Source organism: Tachypleus tridentatus, chromosome 4, assembly GCF_004210375.1.
Source record: "Tachypleus tridentatus isolate NWPU-2018 chromosome 4, ASM421037v1, whole genome shotgun sequence".
NCBI classification, from domain to species: domain Eukaryota; kingdom Metazoa; phylum Arthropoda; class Merostomata; order Xiphosura; family Limulidae; genus Tachypleus; species Tachypleus tridentatus.
The window spans coordinates 21,656,515-21,678,426 of record NC_134828.1 but is presented as its reverse complement, the minus strand read 5'-3'; the positions used below and the strand labels follow the sequence as shown (position 1 = coordinate 21,678,426).

The window sequence follows — 21,912 nt, the reverse complement described above, 5'->3', positions numbered from 1 at the left end:
AAATTGTATATTTATTAGATTCAACAAACCACTTTGGTAAGACGATGACAAGGTACAAATCGAATTCAACACAACGGTGACTAGGTCCGAAACCCCACTCTCTTTCATCGTCTGCCACCTGCAAGTACGCGGGTAGAATCACGCAAAAAATTCATTTACAAGGAGAAAAAGACACAGTAAACGAAGATAAATCGCGAAATGTGTTATTGTCTAGAAAGCGTCATTGATTTCAACGAAGGTACGTCACTATCAGCTCGCCATCTTTTGAGGGAAGCTGATGAATTCGCGACATGTTTGTTATTTTTCGTTTTCTTTTCTTTCGAAAATCAGTGGACATAATATTTTCAAGAGAGTAACTGGCTAAACCCACATCATACTCAAACATTCTGGTTCTACTTAGGTGTCTCTGTGTAAAGATGAACCCTCTGAGGGGTAACATCATAATAACTCTTATTACAGGCTCGTTAAGTAAACTCTATTTAAGAGAATTGCTTTTAAGCTTTTATTTCCAATAGTGAAGCGCGATAATCAGGCTGACTAGTTTTAATTCACGAGTTAACCCAATAGTGAAGCGCGATAATCAGGCTGACTAGTTTTAATTCACGAGTTAACCCAATAGTGAAGCGCGATAATCAGGCTGACTAGTTTTAATTCACGAGTTAACCCAATATTCATAAGGGCCACAAATAAATAATCTTACTTCTTACATCTGGAGAATGTTTGTTTGTGTGAAATTAAGCACAACTTTACACAATGGGCTAACTGTGCTCTGCACACCACGGATTCGGATTCTAGCGTTATAAGTCCACAGTCGTATAAATGAGCGATAGAACGAACACAAACTTTTAATAATACACAAGTCTTTGTTTTACTGCCAAGCAAGCTCGAATCCCCACCACACCAACATGCTCGCCCTTTTAGCCGTGTGGGCGTTATAATGTGACGCTCAATCACACTATTCCTTGGTAAAACATAGCCAAAGAGTTGGCGGTGGATAGCGATGACTAGCTGCCTTTTCTCTAGTCTTAAACTGCTAAATTAGAGACGGCTAGCGCAGAGCCCTCATGTAGCTTCGAGAGAAATTTAATAACAAACTAAAATTTTATTCTTCATATGTTAAGAACAAAAACAACAAAATGTTGCACATGGCAAATTAATAGACATCTTTTTTGTTTTTACAAATTACACCCCGAACATGCTTGATCTTTCAGCTGTGGGTACGTTATTATGCTATGGACAATCCCACTGTTCGCTGGCAAGTAGCATGAAAGTTGGCGGTGGGTGATGTTGACCAGCTGCCTTCTCTCTAGTCTATCAGTTCAAAATTAAGGACTGCTAGTGATGACTGCTATCGAGTAGCTAGGCGCGAAATTCAAAGAAATAAACAAACTGTTGCAGAAAACAAAATGGTTGACCTCGTTTCCAGTTCGTAATTACTGGAGAAGAGAACAAATAGGTTGAGTTAGTTTCCAGTTCGGGATTACTAAGCAGAAAACAAGATGACTGGCCCTATTTGCAGTTCAGAATTACCGGAGAAGAAAACGAAATGATTGTCCGATTGACTGGAGTAAGTTTATGCAAAATTCAAAACAAGCAAACTACTTTAGGCACTGGAGAGATACAATGTAGCCTGTGAGAGAGAGGTATCTCTCTATATAGGGCTCACACAATAAACTAGATACTCCGTCTATGAGATTTAACTTCTAATCGAAATCCTCACACGTGATGAGAAAGAAGATTAAAAAATATGTTACTATGGGCACTAATACTATCACTCGCACGTTTTATTGATTTCGGAATACTTTTAATTACGTAATTTATATCTTCTTTCTGCTATAGCTTGCGAATACAGCTAAATAAACGATACCACTAAATAGATTCTACTTCTGTAAACAACTCATTTATAGAGACAAATTTTACCCTTCACACGCAGACTGCACCCTAATTTCATTCTTCTTTCTTTGGGCCCGGCACATGACCAAGCGTGTTAAGGCGTTCGACTCGTAATCCGAGGGTCGCGGGTTCGAATTCCGGTCGCACCAAACATGCTCGCCCTTTCAGCCGTAGGGGCGTTATAATGTTAGGCCAATCCCACTATTCGTTGGTAAAAGAGTAGCCCAAGAGTTGGCGGTGGGTGGTGATGACTAGCTACCTTCCCTTACACTGCTAAATTAGGGACGGATAGTGCAGATAGCTCTCGAGTAGCTTTGCGCGAAATTCAAAACAAACAAACAAATCGTCTTCCTTTAGGTGTCACCTCTGTAGTTTCCACCAAAGACAAGGAGATGCTAAATTTACGCTCATTTCTTTCAGATGTTAAATTAATAAAATTAATTTATAATTTTTCTACGGGTGTAAAACTGTGCATAATCAAGACGTAACACTATAGTTGTTTCAAAAATTTACCCAAAGCTACATAAGGAATACCTGTACGTAACAGTTCTTTAATTTTGAACCGCTAGACCGAAGGAACAGCATCTAGTCAACAACACCCACCGACAACTCTAGGGCTACTCTAATCTAATGGTGCAAATTAATAATCACTCCTAACAGTACACCCTCCGCTTCGATGACAAGGAGCACGTATATATTGTAACGGGTCGCATACATTGAATCCTTGCGTTCACAGTCGGGTACGTTAGCCATTAAGCTTCTTTCAGTCCAGACAAACAAGTAGATTGAACTTTGAATGTGTCACAAATTTTGTTTTTTATTCAGCAATACACCCACGTATAAATAAACATTTAGAAGAGTTTACATGTAAATATATGGGATTTACACGTTTTGTAAGTGTTAGCCAAAATTACTTCGTAATTCATGATGCTTTCGATACTTCTATAGAGGAAGAAAAAAAATCCAACATTTTTACACGAATTAAAAAGTTAATAAGGTTTTACGAGAAAACTATGCAAGAAGTAGATGCATGTGTTTGTGTTTTTCGCGCAAAATCTGCGCCTGTGAAGAAAGCGTGAAATTCTTAAGGCGCCATCAATAAAGACATTAGATCAGAGTTGACTAATTTTTCTCTATTTTACACTGGAAGTTTTCATATCGTTTTGTTTTTGTTTGTGCCCTGTTCACCGACCACTTTCAAGTAAAACTATAATACGTAGGAGTCTGTGATAATCTGTCAGTATGCATGTTACAAAGACAAGATTGATTTATGTCACTTTAATATTAATGTATTTTAATGGAAGTACTAATATCAAGCAGGCATAATTTAGAGTTTTGTATTATCTAAGTTCTATTACTTTATTTTTAAAACAACGATGTTTCTTGGTGTGGTTCCCTTTTTGATAACGATGTTATACGATGTGCTTCTCTATTAAGCATATATATTTAATAACAATGTTTCTTGGTATGCTTCCTTCTTTAGTAACGATGTTTCTTGGTGTGGTTCCCTCCTTAGTAACGATGTTTCTTGGTGTGGTTCCCTCTTTAGTAACGCTGTTTCTTGGTGTGGTTCCCTCTTTAGTAACGCTGTTTCTTGGTGTGGTTCCCTCCTTAGTAACGCTGTTTCTTGGTGTGGTTCCCTCTTTAGTAACGCTGTTTCTTGGTATGGTTCCCTCCTTAGTAACGATGTTTCTTGGTGTGGTTCCCTCTTTGGTAACGATGTTTCTTGGTGTGGTTCCCTCTTTAGTAACGCTGTTTCTTGGTGTGGTTCCCTCTTTAGTAACGCTGTTTCTTGGTGTGGTTCCCTCCTTAGTAACGCTGTTTCTTGGTGTGGTTCCCTCTTTAGTAACGCTGTTTCTTGGTATGGTTCCCTCCTTAGTAACGATGTTTCTTGGTGTGGTTCCCTCTTTAGTAACGCTGTTTCTTGGTGTGGTTCCCTCCTTAGTAACGCTGTTTCTTGGTGTGGTTCCCTCTTTAGTAACGCTGTTTCTTGGTATGGTTCCCTCCTTAGTAACGATGTTTCTTGGTGTGGTTCCCTCTTTAGTAACGCTGTTTTTTGGTGTGGTTCCCTATTTAGTAACGCTGTTTCTTGGTGTGGTTCCCTCCTTAGTAACGCTGTTTCTTGGTGTGGTTCCCTCTTTAGTAACGCTGTTTCTTGATATGGTTCCCTCCTTAGTAACGATGTTTTTTGGTGTGGTTCCCTCTTTGGTAACGCTGTTTCTTGGTGTGGTTCCCTCCTTAGTAACGATGTTTCTTGGTGTGGTTCCCTCTTTAGTAACGCTGTTTCTTAGTGTGGTTCCCTCTTTAGTAACACTGTTTCTTGGTGTGGTTCCCTCCTTAGTAATGATGTTTGTTGGTGTGGTTCCCTCTTTAGTGACGATGTTTCTTGGTGTGGTTCCCTCCTTAGTAACGATGTTTTCTCACAGCCAGTACACGAACATTTCCTGAACTTACTGTAATTACATTGTTGAAGATACCAAAAGATAAGACAGACATGAAGACGAGAAACATGACCAAATATTGACTTGTTCGTTTAATTCTTAAAAAAACAAACAAAAACAACACGTAAATGGAGAGTAAATCATTGTTATAAGATAATTATAGCCGAGGGCTAAAAGAACCAACTAACTGTTAAAGACGTGCGTCTCTAATGATGTGTCACTGCGTTACCTAAAAGATTGTGTAGTTGTTTGTCATCATCTTTATAAAATTTGTTTTAAATACGTTAAAAGACTATAAAAATCAAATACAACATCACCTGGAGAAAGTAAGAGTAAATAAATATGGTTTTATCTGACGTGAACAACAAAAATATATCTTTTTTAGGAAAGGTTTCTCTAGTTTATTGTATCATCTTGAAACTTTAAATGCGTCTTTCTATCAAAATAAGTGTAGCTTACGCTTTCGCTAGTTGGAGTTTTCATTCAAGAACCAGCCGTGACAAGGGGTTAACATGATAAAATGCATTCTTATCGCGAAATCCAAGATCGATACCTCCGAACACCCTCTTGAGTTTCAGTTATAGATATATTTAATTCAAGCCAGACGAAATTAGTTGCTGCTGGCTTACCCCGGTTCATAACTAAGAACGAGGGACAGTTCTACATAAATCTTGAGGTGTTTAACTTCTACACTTTAGCCCACAAACACGTGAGGTGTTGTTTAGGTGCCTTTAGATGTATTTAGGTGTCGTTCAGATTTATTTAGTTGTCATTTAGACTTATTCAGGCGTTAATTGGTTTATTTAGGTGTTATTTGGGTTTATATATGTGTGGTTAAAATTTGTTCAACTATCGTTTATATTTGTTCAGCACAATATTACGCAGTGAACTACCTCTGCTCTATTCGTTACGGAGATATTTTCTTTGACAAAATTTGCTTGTAAACATTTCGTAGAGCAGTTAATTGGAACCTCGAAACACGAACAGTATGTGTGATTTGTTTGGTTCGAGGTATTCACAGAATGAAATCGTTGCTTCCTAGAGTAACAACCCTTAATGAAGGCCCATTCAGCACGTTCTGTGAAAAAAAAAAAAAATCCACATTATTATGGCGTTGAATTAGCGTAATAATGATTGAAGACGCTGCACGTGGTTCCTAGTTGACCACTTCTTTTTCTCCTTTGTTTTTCTTGCAGGTGTTATCGTGCTTGTTGACCAGGTGATGACCAAAGCCCTGTCAGCTAGTGTACAAATGGACGACCTGGAGAACGGATTAGGACTGAACAACAACGAATCCGCCTCTGATGAAAACAACAGCAGCACAAATCCTACTCCTTTCTACGATTATGATCCTAACGAGAGCTTTAGCATGTACTTCTTGGACGACTTAATCCCCACGACTATTGTCTACGGCCTCACCCTTATTGTTGGCTTAACTGGAAACATTCTTATCATGTACACGGTGGTACGCTTCAGACGCATGCGCACTATCAGTAATATATTCCTTGCGAGTTTGGCGTCCGCAGATCTGCTTTTAATTCTCGTTTGCGTTCCTGTGAAGGTAAGATTTGTAGATCCTTGTTTAAATCGCGATATATAAGTTCGTTCTTCCACGTCCATCTGTATTTGTTTTAAATTTATATAACATAGTCTAGCATTACGTGGAATAACATCTCTTATTACTGAACATATTACCTGTATGTTTCAAAATCAAACTATTTTGCAGTTTTCACTTAATATTACTGCTTATTTTGAGATATTAGCTGCCATATAGTAAAGTAAATATTTAGAGCGCCACCTACAATTTTAAACTTGTCATTACTGTCGTCTCCACAGCTCGTGATCAGTAATGGTAATTTTTTTTTAAATCTCGTCCTTAACCTGATGATGGCCTGAGGTGGTCGAAGCATTGTTATTTGTTTTGTGTTTTTCAAATAAGTGTTCAGTACCCATATCAGCCGTATCTACAATATATATATTTACCTTAAGTGGATTTCTAGTCGTCACGAGGTTAATATTTGAGATACGGCTGGTTGAGAGAGTTGCAGCTGTTTACGTCAGGTAAACATCAATTTGCAGTGCAACCGAGGAAAACCTCAGATTAATTATGACGTTTCCAACTTTAGATTTAAATTAAGTGATGCCTTCGTTATGACATTTCTTTACTAATTTCAAACTTTATTTTTTACCCTACTGCCAATATCTTGTTTGTTGCTTTTAAGCGCAAATCTACACAGTGGGCTATTTGCGCTTTGTATATTGTGGGTATCGAAACCAAGTTTTTAGCGTATAAGCTCTCGAGCTTGCCGCTGAGCTATTCTGGGAGTAGGGAGGTGCTTTTAAAGTAACCTTGTGATACCCAGGTATCAAGATGCGTACTTTAAAAGTAGCATTGGTCTAGTCTAGTCTAGTCTATGTCTCTCTGGTGTTTGGGTGTATTTATGTGTATACCCGAGAGGATCAGGTACACTCGACCTCTTCCTCCTTCCATAACTTTGTTGGAGTGGCCAGATTAATATATATTTCGATTTAAATACAGAATGGCTGGAGTGATATCATAAATTTAGTCTGGTCCTTTTCAGGACAATGTCCATTTATATTGTTCTTGATTTATTATTATTATTATTATTACCATTATTATTATTTAATAAGTCTAGAACGTAGGTGGTCTGTTTTATTTTATCTATATTCTAATACTAGTACTATTATATTTATTATTTTAAATGATTTTATCTTAATGATCTAATGTACAAGTTTAACGGGGAGAGGTGTTTAGGTCGCTCTTCATCATATATGCAATACCTGTCTAGTTCGCATAACAACTCATTTTTTCGCCAATTTTTATCAAAATATTTTATTGTACTATGTAGAAGTCTATCTGGTATTGCTTGTATGTTTGAGTAATTATTCATGAATTTTGAGGAAGTGGTTTTAGGTACTCTGTATGCTGATGTAATTAGTGTATTCTGTAATGTTTGGAGTTTGGTTTGAATTTGTTTTTCACTTACATTGATCCATGCAGGAGCTGCATAGTCTATTACTTACTGGTCTAATGTATGTCTTGTATATTTTAATGATGTTTTCTGGTGTTGTTCCGTAGTTTTACCATTTAGACTCTAGCATAGTTTATTCTTCGCTAAATATTAGTTTTATGTTATTTACATGTTTCATCCATGTAAGTTTCGAATCATATGTTAATCCTAAAAATTTTGCAGATGTAGCGTCTGGAGGTGTTCCCCATTCATATAGATTTGGGGTTGAACTTTTTGATATTTCGTAGATTTTGAAAATATTACTAGTTGAGTCTTCGCTGTATTTATTTTGATTCTATATTTTTCACGATATTCACATAATCTATTTATTTGTGGTTGTAAGTTGGTGGCTGCTATTTCTGGTGTAGGGGCACTGTAGTGTAGGCGAACTGAGACGCGTATCCATGGTTTGGATCTTTTAGTGGCATATTACTTACATACATGATAAAGAGAATAGGGCTAACCACCCCTCCTTGAGGGACTCCAGCTTCTGGAGTGAAGAACTCCGAGAAAGTTCCCTCTACGTTTAATCTACATTTTCTATTTTCCAAAAAGTTTGATGACCAGTGAATAATTCCACACGGTAGTCCCATTTCATACATACGGAACCGAAGATCATTGTGCTATACAGTGTTGAATGTTTTCTCGATATCAAGGAAACAAGCGACAGTACATTATTTTTATTAAAGCTTATTATTGTTTCAGTTAACCTAATTAAGTGATCTGTCGTTTGTCTATATTTTCTAAATCCGTTTTGTTCTTCTGGTAATTTTGAATTAATCTCCAAAAATGTGGAGAGTCTATTACTTATTATTCTTTCGAGAATTTTGCCTACACAGCTGGTCAGGCTGATAACTGTTTGGTTTATTGGCTGGTTTTCCGTCTTTGTGGAACATTAAAATGTTAGCTTGCTTCCAAGAAACCTGAATGTATCCAGAATGTAGAGATAGATTAAATATTGCTAATAGGTGGTCAAATAATTTTGGAGTGCCTTTTTTGAGAAGTATTGCTTTTATTCCATCGTTTCCTTGTGTTTTGTTTTTTGTATTTTTGATTGCTTGTTCAAGTTCATTTAGTTTGATTCTTTTGGTGAGTAGTTGGGTGTTGTGGTCATTTGTTTTGTTAGTGTTGCTGGTGTTAATGTTGACTGGAATGTGTGGTTTATATAATTCTATGTTTCTGTTACGTGGTTGTTTATTTTATTGTAGTAGTAGCTGTTCATGTCGGTATCATTGTGTGTTTTGTAAGTGATGTTTGAAGGTTTCTGCTTTTTCTTTGTTGGTATGTGTTAAGGTGTTGTTATATTCCAGTGTTGGGTATTTTTTTGTAGTGGGTTTATTTGTGAATCTTTTCAAGTGTAACCAGAACTTGCTAGGGTCGGTTTGTTCGTTTAGTTGAAAGCAGAAGTTGTTCCATTTTTCTTGTTTAAGTTCTTTAATTTCTGCTCTAATTTTATTTCTAATGTTGTTAATTTGTGATTTTATTTCTTGTTCTCTTGTTGCCATGAATAGTCTTCTTAATTGTATTCGTTGTTTTATCATTGTTAATAGCTGTTTTGTTGGTTTCCATGTATTGTTTGTGGTTGTATATTGTTGTTTAGGTATCGTGTCCGTAGCTGCTTTTTGAAGGCACTCCATAATTATTTGACCATAAGAGTCAATTTCTGATTCGTTGTATGCTGTATGTTTAGTTTTTTCTGTTAGTATTCTGTTTAACATTTTTTGAAATTCTTGCCAATTAGCCTTTGTGTTATCAAATTTATCCTGCCTACTGATTTTATCTTTATAGGGGTGAGATCGAAGACACACCATATTGGGAAATGGTCGCTGTCAACATCTTTTCCCACATTAAAACTTATTAATTTTTTGTCTCATATTGTAAGAGGTGAGACAGATGTCTAGAATATCATTAGAGTTTGTTGCATAGTTAGTATGAGTAGGTGTATTATGATTAATAAGAGAAATACTATTATTATCTATGAATTGTAATAGGTGTCTGCCATTGGAGTCTGTAGAATTACATCCAAAGTTCTTGTGTTTTGAATTCAGATCACCTATTACTATTGTATTTTGATTGTGGGTAAATATGTTGTATATTAGATATATATCTATACACTTATTTGGAGAACAGTATAATCCTGCTATCGTTATTTTCGAGTTGTTTTCTAAGAGAATAACAACCACTATATTTTCATTGTTGCTGTTCATTGGGATTTCAGTAACTGAAAGATGGTTGAGTGATGCACCCCACGGATTACTATAGTCTCAGGCTGTGGTTTTGTTCCTGGCAGGTGTATATTTATGTTTGCAGGTTTGAAAGCATTCTTGGGCCATTCTTTAAGAAGTTTATTTAGGTCAGCAGCTCCTTGACCTCGGACAAAGACACCGCCCCTAGATGGACGCTTAACGTTTACTATTTTCACACCTGATTTACATCTGCGTATTTCCGCTGCTAGCTGCCAGAAACGCCTTCGATAATTATAGAAAATTGGGGTGGTTTTGACTTAGGTTGTGTAGTCTCATTTCGTACGGAATTTCTTCTTTTTCTTTTTGATATTACTAATGTGAAATCTTCGTTTTCATTTGTTTGATCTGAATTATTTTCTAGATTTGTTTCATTGTTTGTTTGTTTGTTGGAATTTCGCACAAAGCGACTCGAGGGCTATCTGTACTAGCCGTCCCTAATTTAGCAGTGTAAGACTAGAGGGAAGGCAGCTAGTCATCACCACCCACCGCCAACTCTTGGGCTACTCTTTTACCAACGAATAGTGGGATTGACCGTCACATTATAACGCCCCCACGACTGGGAGGGCGAGCATGTTTGGCGCGACCAGGATGCGAACCCGCGACCCTCAGATTACGAGTCGCACGCCTTAACACACTTGGCCATGCCGGGTCCTGTTTCATTGTTACCAACATCCAAGGGTTTGTTTGAGTTATTAACAACATTTAAATTATTATTATCATTAGTGGAGGAAGGAACTGTCGGTATAAGAAATTTATTCTCCTTCATCTTCATTTTCACTAGAATTACTTAGTTTTACGATTTTTCTTTTTGGTTTTCTGTTTTTCCTTCCATTAGTTTCTTTATCGTATTCTATAGAAGTTAATTTAGCTTTGGTTACATTACACAGAGCCAATAACGGGGAGTTTTTATCTGTGCTAGAGATTAATTCTAGTTTTTTTTTGCCACCAAACGAACTAGGCTTACCTAGTTTATTTTTTTGGCCACTATAAGTTGATGTTCCATCTTTTTCAGGAGTCATCGTTGAGTTTCCAGACTCACTGTTCGGCATCGCTTTTTCTTTAGCGACCCGCACTTTCCTCGGCCTAGTTGGTTCTTTCTTTTATCCTTTTCCTTCAGCTGGTGCTTCTCTTTTAATGCAGGTATTTCTTTTTATCTTGTGGGTGCAGTGGTTTGTCTTTGCTCAGGTAGGTGAATGTGATACTCACACGTATATGAATACAAGTTTTTCTATACCTTTTCTCTGTAGAGCCTGCGAACACACGTCTATCTGTCAGCTTACTCTCACCAAGAATCTCCTCATTGGTCTTTCATTGGTTTTTTTTTGTTGAATTTCGCGCCAAGTTACTCGAGGGCTACCTGCGCTAGCTGTCCCTTGTTCTCAATCGTCAGGTTAGGGTAGAGAGAGAGATAAAAAAAAGGGAACTTGTCGACACCACCTACGAGGTCTGTTAAAAAAATACGCGGACTTACGTCATAAAACAGATGTACTTTATTTAGAAGTTACAGGTCTGGGACCCCTTCAAAGTACTCTCCTCCCCAACGCACACACTTATCCCAATGGTGTTTCCACTTGTTGAAACAGTCCTGGTACGCTTCTTTTGTAATGTCCTCCAGCTCCTTCGTCGTATTTGCCTTAATCTCGGGAATCGTCTCAAATCTTCTTCCTTTCAAGGGTCTTTTGGGTTTGGGGAACAAGAAAAAATCGCAAGGAGCAAGGTCAGGTGAGTAAGGTGGGTGGGAAAGAACAGTGATCGAGTGTTTGGCCAAAAACTCACGAGTTTTGAGGGCTGAATTTCGCAGCAATGCGGTGCATCTTCAATTTTTCGGTCAAAATCTCGTAACAAGATCCAACTGATATCCCACACTCTTCAGCAAGCTCCCTGACAGTCAGACGTCGATTTGTCCGCACCAGGGTGTTGATTTTGTCGACGTGTGGGTCGTCAGTTGACGTGGAAAAACGTCCAGGACGCTCATCATCTTCAGTGGACTGTCGACCATCCTTAAAACGTTCATGCCACTTGAAACATGCCGTACGCTTCATAGCAACATTACTGTAAGCCGTGTTAAGCATAGCAAAAGTTTCAGTCACAGATTTTCCAAGTTTAACACAAAATTTCACAGCAAGTCGTTGCTCCTTCAGGTCATTCATTCTGAAATCCGCCAAACGAAAAAATCGCACTTCACTTAAAACCGCGTAGCTAATACACAAATGAAGATATCTGCAATCGGGAAATGGCGTCGTAATCAGCTGATCTGTGCGAACCTAGCGACACTAATCGGATTCCCCTGGAACCAACTGGAGCCGCACAATTTAAACAGTCCGCGTATTTTTTGAACAGCCCTCGTATTTCTAAATTTTTAGTCTACTCTAATAGAGCAATGGTCTTTGTTTGTCACTCTTTTAACGCACCCAAAACCGCAAAGTCGGGGGGTGTCTTGTGCGACATTAATAACTAATACATCTTAAAAATCATTCCATAATACTAGCATGTTTTATTATTTTTTATATCCTCATTATGTTTAATACATTAAAGCAAGTGTAATGCTCAAAGGTTTTTAAGTTGTCTCTTTACAGAAATGATAAAGATATAAAAAATAAAAAACAGTATCTAAAATAGCATTTAAAACACGCGTGATTTAATTTTGAAGAGTGACCAAGAGCGCCCTCTAATGTCGCCAATACCATAGATAAGAATCGTAAGCGACGATCGCCGAGGAAACGTGAGAAATATTTCCCGCCATCCTTCTTATATGGGGGTGGAAACAATAAATGTAGTTTTATCCATTCTACAATCCGACGATTTCTTATAAAGGCTTATGCCGCAAACAAAACTATAAAGGTACGCTTAATATGTATTCTCTGAGGAAACTGCTTTTTGTCAGATTATCGATTCTCACAAAACGTAAACTTGTCTTGTTTATTGCATTAAAACTCGCTTTAGAAAACAAAACATATACAATTTATCTGGCTATGGATTTACGGATATTTGAAAATCTTGAAGAATTACAATATTTAAGCAATTTTTCCACTCAGGAAGTGATTTATAAAATCGATTAGCAACTAGAACGTAACTTGCTATCCACCTTTTATAAGACAGTTTGGCGTCTTTGCACACAACACCTACACCTTAATATGAAGTAAAAAGAGTGACTGTGAGTAAGGTTTGCCAAAATAACACAAGTAGAGCGAATAAGAAAAGTGAAAAAATAAAAAGCAACAGACAACAAAGACGGACTGTGTTTGGGTGGTTAAAACTTTAATTTAAAATAAAAACAACAGAAAATACATTTTTATATTTCACAACTTTAGCTTAAACTGCATCATTCTTTCACACTAGCGTTAAAGACATTTTCTGTAGACAGTACGAATATATTAATATTGTGATACGTTATACCACGATATGGGATACAAAGAATAAAGGAAAGAATTTTTAAAATGCTATCTACGACAAATTTTTATGATTTAATTGGGATTTGAATGCTAGAGTCCCCTAGCGGAACAGCTGTATATCTATGGACTTATAACGCTTAAAATCAGCAGTTCGATTCCACGTGGTTGACACAACAAACAACCCACCGTGGCTTTGATCTAAAATAGACAAAAGCAACAACAACATGAATGATGGAATTTTATCACCGTTAGAGGGGGGGGGATTTGTTGGTTTTGTTTTTCGAATTTCGCACATTAGGGACGGCTAGCATAGATAGCATAGAAAGCCGTCCCTAATTTAGTAGTGTAAGACTAGAGAGAAGGCAGCTAGTCATCGCCAACTCTTGGGCCATGCCGGTTCAGAGGGTGGGAGACGGTGTGTTTGTGTTTTTCTTACAACGAAGCCATATCGGGCTATCTGCTGTGTTCACCAAAGCGAATCGAACCCTTGATTTTAGCGTTGTAAATCCGTAGACTTACTGCTATTCCAGCGGACGTCAAGGGCGGGATACAAAAAAGAGAAAACATTTGATATTTAGAATTTATCGATGTTGTTCCGTTTTACAGTTTTCATGGAATTTAAACTTGGTTTGTCTCCTACGGGTTTATTTTTATCCAACTTATACAAATAATTAATAAACTGTTTTGCCACAGTAAGATTGTCATAAATTGTGTTTATACAAATATTTTACAACTTCGATAAATCGCGCCTTTAGTGATTTACCCAATACCATTCGGGTGCCCTCAATATTAAAACAAAACACACACACATTTGTCTGAGTTAATTTGAGTGAACCATTTCTAGCCTTTATTCTTATTGTTTCTCCGAATTTCTTCGCGTGTTATCTTGCATTACAACAGAATATCAAAAACAAAAATAAAAATCTGACTTGTTTTACATAAAAAAATTCTTACACAGAAAGGGTTAAAGGTTTGTTTGTTTTTGAATTTCGCGCAAAACTACATGAGGGCTATCTGCGCTAGCCGTCCCTTATTTAGCAGTGCAAGACTAGAGGGAAGGCAGCTAGTCATCACCACCCACCGCCAACTCTTGGGCTACTCTTTTACCAACGAATAGTGGGATTGATCGTTATATTACAACGCCCTACGGGTGAATGGGCGAGCACGTTTTGTGGGGCCGGGGATTCGAACCCGCGACCCCCCAAATTACGAATCGAATGCCTTAACCTCCCTGGCCATGATAACAAAGTAACTTAAAACGGCTAGCTCATTACTTGGGACCTGCAGAAAACAGAGGTCAGCGTTTAGAATGTTTTGCTTTCTCGTTTTATATATAATAGTAGCACAAGAGTTTACAAGTGACGTCAGTAAAGTGTTTTCTGGTTTCGTGGCCCCCTAAGGGTTGAGCGATAAGTCTGTAGACTTATAACGCTAAAAACCCGGTTTCAATATCCAGGGTGAGCACAGCTTAGGTAGATCATTGCGTAGATTTGGATTTAAGAACAAATAAAGAAACAAATGAACCGTTTTCGTCAATCACTCCACGAAAATAGCATTTTTTTTTATTTATTTCACTTGTTTAGTTTATTTACTTTCTTAATATCTTTCTCGCGCCAAGAGACGCACGATCCAGGTGTGCCATTTTAATTTTTTAAGTGTTAGACAAAACATGTAAGTACAATGTTTAACATTTCTAAAAATATTCAAACCGTATCTTGTGGAATCCCAATATCTCAAAAACGTGCTCTGCACTGTGAAAATACGAATGAGTTATAGATAAACCTGTTCAGCTACTAAAAAATAAAATAGCCTTCTTCCTCTAGTCTGTCAGTTCAACATTTTACACGATACGCACAAAAATTTTATAAAGTAAAAAAATCATGAAATGGATCTGAATGTTACTCAAACCCACATAAAGTTTTTTGTTTATTGCAAACTGGAGTTTTCTGCGAAACAAAACATAAATGCTACCACTATTTATCCAGGATCACACACCCGTGGCCATGCCGGGCCGGGGTTAAAGGAAAATAGAAGTTGTCATGTAAAGATACACACAGACTGAATCAAGCAGGTCACGAATAGAATCTTCTAGAACAGCTTTCAACAATCTTTTGCCGTTTTTTTTGCGTCAGTGAAAAAAGAAACAAAAAACATTGTAAGGAAAAGAAAGATACGTGGTCAACGCTTCGGCAAAATGGCTACAAACGTTCTCGATGTTTAGTAGTTTTTAAATGAGACGGTGTTTTAAATTTCTAATTTTATTATACAGCAGAGCATGTTTATGTATATAGGTATGCTCTCCTTTAGAGTAAAGCTGCTTTGGGATGTTTGTTGTATTTGTAACCTTATCATTGCCCACGAGGTGAAACCTAGGAGATCAATACTACATTACGTATTTTGAAATTGAAAGAACACAAATAAAGATAAATTCGTATTGTATCAGTTGTGTATTTTTACCATGAATTATGATAGCCACTGCTACAAGACGAGATTTTTTTCTTCTTCTTCTGAAACTCGCAAGGTTTATTTATTTATGTTTTTCTCAAATAGAAATAGGTTTAACTTACTTCGATTACTGGAAGAAAGACAATATATAATACTAGATGGCGCGCGCGTACAAAGAAGACACAGGGTTGAGGGGGGACAGACTCGCGCGCAGCTTCTCTTATTTCTCACTCCTTGGGGGGCAGTAGGGTACACGAAAAGTTTGGTGACCGCTGGTCCAGTAATTGACCATTTCTTAAAGGACACGCTCAAACTTTGATCAAATATTGTACCCAATAGTGGCACAGCGGAAAAGTTTATGGACTTACAACGCTAGAAACCGAGTTTGTCAAGTGTTTCATCTGAACAAATTTTCTTTATCCTAAACATTTATCTGTAGGTAATGTTCCATTTCAGTGCCAACAGGAAAACAGTTTTAATAGGGAAGGTACTATGGCATCGAAAAAGTTGATTGGTTAGTACAGTAATTAATGGTAAATTTGATTGTTTTGGGAAAAGTGTTTTCATATAAAATAAATACTTTAAGTGATTAAAGACTGGACATCCAAATGAAAAATATGTCATCTATTAATGCTTTCTTGCATGAAGTTTTACAGGGCTTAATTGTAAAACGTCACTCGGAACAAAATCATATTAAATGTCATTTGGAGCTGGATCTCACTAAACGTCACTCGGAACTAAATCATATTAAAAAGTCATTTGGAGCTAGATCTCACTAAACGTCACTCGGAACTAAATCATATTAAATTTCATTCGGAACAAGACCTCATTAAACGTTACTTGGAACTAAATCATGTTAATTGTTACTCGGAACCAGATCTCACTAAACGTCACTCGGAACTAAATCATATTAAATGTCATTCGGAACTAGAACTCACTAAACGTCACTCGGAACTAAATCATATTAAATTTCATTTGGAACTAGACCTCACTAAACGTTACTTGGAACTAAATCATGTTAAGTGTCATTCGGAACTGGATCTCACTAAACGTCACTCGGAACTAAATCATATTAAATGTTACTCGGAACCAGATCTCACTAAACGTCAGTCGGAACTAAATCATATTAAATGTCATTCGGAACTAGATCTCACAAACCTATTGCATATCCTTGTGCTTCATTACTTAAACTTACTCATATATTGTGATTTAAGTAACTTCCGCAGGTTGTCCACAAATGTTGTTAATGTTTACGATGATTGTCCAAGATTTACAGAATGACTATTAGCACATCGGATATGTTAATGTTGATGATGAAAGTCCAAGATTTACAGAATGACTATTAGCACACCGGTTATGTTAATGTTTACGATGATTGTCCAAGATTTACAGAATGGCTATTAGCACACCGGATATGTTAATGTTTACGATGATTGTCCAAGATTTACAGAATGACTATTAGCACACCGGTTATGTTAATGTTGATGATGAAAGTCCAAGATTTACAGAATGGCTATTAGCACACCGGATATGTTAATGTTTACGATGATTGTCCAAGATTTACAGAATGGCTATTAGCACACCGGATATGTTAATGTTTACGATGATTGTCCAAGATTTACAGAATGACTATTAGCACACCGGTTATGTTAATGTTGATGATGAAAGTCCAAGATTTACAGAATGGCTATTAGCACACCGGATATGTTAATGTTTACGATGATTGTCCAAGATTTACAGAATGACTATTAGCACACCGGTTATGTTAATGTTTACGATGATTGTCCAAGATTTACAGAATGACTATTAGCACACCGGATATGTTAATGTTTACGATGATTGTCCAAGATTTACAGAATGACTATTAGCACACCGGATATGTTAATGTTTACGATGATTGTCCAAGATTTACAGAATGACTATTAGCACACCGGATATGTTAATGTTGATGATGAAAGTCCAAGATTTACAGAATGACTATTAGCACACCGGTTATGTTAATGTATACGATGATTGTCCAAGATTTACAAAATGACTATTAGCACACCGGATATGTTAATGTTTACGATGATTGTCCAAGATTTACAGAATGACTATTAGCACACCGGATATGTTAATGTTTACGATGATTGTCCAAAATTTACAGAATGACTATTAGCACACCGTATATGTTAATGTTTACGATGAATGTCTAAGAATGTTCAAGAATGACCATTATCTCACCGACTATCCCAATGTCGATGATGAATGTCCATAAGTGACAGAACGACCAATACTTCACCGGATATGCCAATATTGGCGATGAATGTTCATTAATTAAATTTGTAATGTGGAATATTTTTATTCAAGTTCCTTTACTTTCACTATTTCCCTAACGATCAAATAATTAATGACAACATGACCATTATTTCACCGGATATGCCAATATTGGCGATGAATATCCATAAATGACAAAATTACCATTATTTCTGTGAAGAGCCAGCCTCGATGCATGACAATAGTAATATACCTCAGAACGGCTGGTACGGTTATTTACACTTTTATAGCACGTGTACTGAGGTATGGCCCGACATGGCTAGGGGAATGAAGTCGTTCGACTCGTAATCTCAGGTTCTCGGGTTCGAATCCCCGCCGCAAAGAAAAAACAGTTATTTAACTTAAAGTGTAATTAGAAATACTTTTACCTTACGTAAAGTGTTATTAGAAATACTCTTATCTTCCGTAAAGGGTAATTAGAAATATACTTTTACCTTACGTAAAGTGTTATTAGAAATACTTTTACCCACGTAAAGTGTAATTAGAAATACTCTTGCCTTAGGTAAAGTGTAATTAGAAATTATATTACCCACGTAAAGTGTAATTGGAAATACTCTTACCTTAGGTAAAGTGTAATTAGAAATTATATTACCCACGTAAAGTGTAATTGGAAATACTCTTACCTCAGGTAAAGTATAATTAGAAATACTCTTGCCTTACGTAAAGTGTTATTAGAAATACTCTTACCTTACGTAAAGTGTTATTAGAAATACTCTTACCTTAGGTAAAGTGTAATTAGAAATTATCTTACCCACGTAAAGTGTAATTAGAAATACTCTTACCTTAGGTAAAGTGTAATTAGAAATTAACTTACCCACGTAAAGTGTAATTAGAAATACTCTTGCCTTAGGTAAAGTGTAATTAGAAATTATCTTACCCACGTAAAGTGTAATTAGAAATACTCTTGCCTTACGTAAAGTGTTATTAGAAATACTCTTATCTTACATAAAGTGTTATTAGAAATACTCTTACCTTAGGTAAAGTGTAATTAGAAATTATCTTACCCACGTAAAGTGTAATTAGAAATTATCTTACCCACGTAAAGTGTAATTAGAAATACTCTTACCTTAGGTAAAGTGTAATTAGAAATTAACTTACCCACGTAAAGTGTAATTAGAAATACTCTTGCCTTAGGTAAAGTGTAATTAGAAATTATCTTACCCACGTAAAGTGTAATTAGAAATACTCTTACCCACGTAAACTGTAATTAGAAATACTCTTACCTTAGGTAAAGTGTAATTAGAAATATTATTATTTAAACTGATAATGTGGAATATGTTTTATTCAAGTTCCGTTACTTTCATCATTTCTGTACCAATTAAATAATTATAATAAAAACTATCACACATTGTACTTCTTGTTATAAAACGATTTGTTTTTATTTTAACCTACGCAAACTAACGTGGCAGAGGTTTAGTTTAGAGAGAGAGAAATCAGAAGAGTTCTCTCTCCAACTGGGGTGTTCAGGAACGTTGTGGTTCCTCTTCATCCCCTTACGTAAGAAGTTGTTAAAGTGTCCGTGGTTTTTTTTTTCTATTACTTCTTTTTAATGTTTTTAAGGTGGAGTGGGGTATTTATGAGTGAGAGGAAAGACAAGAGAACTGGACGAGAGCAGCATAAGTGAAGTAAAGTTATTTTAACCTGGTGAACTTAAAAAGCTATATAAAAGAATGACATTTCTGTTAGAGTCAGTATTTAGGAATTCACTAATTATGAAACTAGTATTAGTCAAAGTAATTATTAATGAATATAGAGAAAAACTTTCATATTCGTTAACAGCCTATCACCGTTTAAATTGAAGGCTTCTGGTAAGTCGCCTTGATATTGGTCACGAGCCACTCTGCACAGTTGAGGGATCCAAGTGAAATATCTGAGTAAAACACAACCTAATGAATTACAAGTAATTCATACAAAACAAGCATTATTTTAAACAAGTTCACGGTTAAAGTGTGTATATTTGTTTTTCAACTTTGCAAAAAGCCACTGAAAATTACGATTTATTTTGTGGTCAATAAAAACAAACATTTTGTGTTTTGATGAGAAACTGTGGTCATCAACATTCGATTTTTTTTGTAAAAATAAAATGAAAAATGCAAGTAAATAATAAGATAGATAAAACATAAGAAGTGCCATAAATAAGCCAAATGTAAAGAGAACGAATCATTGCATGTCCCTATTAACCCTTGTTGCTCAGCGGTAAGCCTAATAGGTCATAACCCTAGAATTCACACAACGCTTGGTTAGAAATTCAGAAATACTGGTAGATAGAGAAAAAATGATAGCTAGAGATTGAATGAAGGTCTTTCTTTATGATGAAACTTCCCCTTACTATTTGTGATTCGTAACCGAGTCCTTTGGTGAGTTATGTGTTCTATCTTTCTAGACCATAATACAAAACAAAGTCTAATAAATAAGCCTGAACCAGTTCCTAAGACTCAGTATTCCTAACAACTATGAATAAAGTTATGAGGCTATTTAGAATTATCGTTGTACAAGACGTGACATCATAAACTGAAAGAAACAGGTTTTGCTTTCATACTCTATAAAAAAAATTTAAATCCTGTATAGCAGGAAATCTCTCATACCCAGTGTATCACGTAAGCGATGTTTAATTTTCACTGTGCTTGGAGAATTAGGCCTTCAACTAAATCAACCGTTTGTATTGAAGGCAAAAGACGTGGTGGTTAGGGTGCCTAACGCATAATCTGAGGGTCGCGGGGTCGAATCCCCTTCACCGAACATGCTCACTCACTATATGGGCGTTATAATGTTACGATAAATCTCACTATTCGTTGATAAAAGAGTAGTCCATGAGTTGGTAGTGGGTGGTGTTAACAAACTACCGTCCCTCGACTCTGCAACTGTTAAATTAGGTCCATGAGTTGGTAGTGGGTGGTGTTAACAAACTACCGTCCCTCGACTCTGTAACTGTTAAATTAGGTCCATGAGTTGGTAGTGGGTGGTGTTAACAAACTACCGTCCCTCGACTCTGTAACTGTTAAATTAGGTCCATGAGTTGGTAGTGGGTGGTGTTAACAAACTACCGTCCCTCGACTCTGTAACTGTTAAATTAGGTCCATGAGTTGGTAGTGGGTGGTGTTAACAAACTACCGTCCCCCGACTCTGTAACTGTTAAATTAGGTCCATGAGTTGTTAGTGGGTGGTGTTAACAAACTACTGTCCCTCGACTCTGTAACTGTTAAATTAGGTCCATGAGTTGGTAGTGGGTGGTGTTAACAAACTAACGTCCCTCGACTCTGTAACTGTTAAATTAGGTCCATGAGTTGGTAGTGGGTGGTGTTAACAAACTGTTAAATTAGGGATCCGCTAATGCAGATAGGTCTCATACAGCTTTGCAAAAAATTCAAAATAAACGAAACCAAAGACAAGAAAATAATGCCCGATTTTAGGTTCAGAAAAAGAAAACGGATTTCAAATATTCTTAATGTTATTTAATCAATAACGTACGTTCCATTATTATTAATTACTTCCTGTCAACAATTCACAAGCTTCTGAATGCCACTTCTATGAAATTCTTGGGGTTTGGAGAAAAAGAATGTAGAGAGGGTAGTTTTGACATCTTCATGTGTTCCAAGCTCTTTTCCATCAAGATAGTTCTGCAAACTTTGGAACAGATGATAATCAGATGTGACAAGGTCTGGAGAATAAGGAGGATGTGGAAGATTGTTTCCAAATCTAGCTCTCCAATCTTTACAGATATGATCCTTACTGTATGGAGCCGTGCGTTACCCTGGTGTAACACAACACCTTTACGATTGATCAAAGTAGGCCTTTTTTCTTTCAGTGCAATATTCAAGCGCTCTAACTATTTACAATAGAAGTCCGGTATAATCGTTATATTGAGTGGTAGAGACTCAAAGTGGATCACACCAACAATATCCCACCAAACGCTTAACAAGACTTTCCTAGGGTGGAGGTCCATTTTGGACTGTGCTTTAACCAGTTTACCTGTACTGAGCTGTTGTCTGCGGCGTTTAATATTTTTATAAAATATCCATTTTTTTTATCCAGTCACTAACGTGTCCAAAAAAGGTGTGTTACGTTCACGAGAGTGCATAGAAGTGCAAATGTCCATTCTTGCTCTAAGGTTGGCTTCTGTCAAATGATGGGGGACCCATTTTCTAAG

At 36.6% G+C, this 21,912-nt stretch overlaps 1 protein-coding gene across 1 annotated transcript in view; it reads left to right on the top strand.

The window, feature by feature from the left end:
* The window catches only part of LOC143248264 (QRFP-like peptide receptor), a 75,156-nt gene that overhangs the window by 13,019 nt on the left and 40,225 nt on the right, over positions 1–21,912 (top strand). Inside the window, exon 2 of the mRNA XM_076496675.1 lies at positions 5,531–5,895. Coding sequence (XP_076352790.1) covers positions 5,557–5,895 — 339 coding nt within the window. The 5' untranslated portion in view covers positions 5,531–5,556. The remainder of the gene's footprint in view (positions 1–5,530; positions 5,896–21,912) is intronic.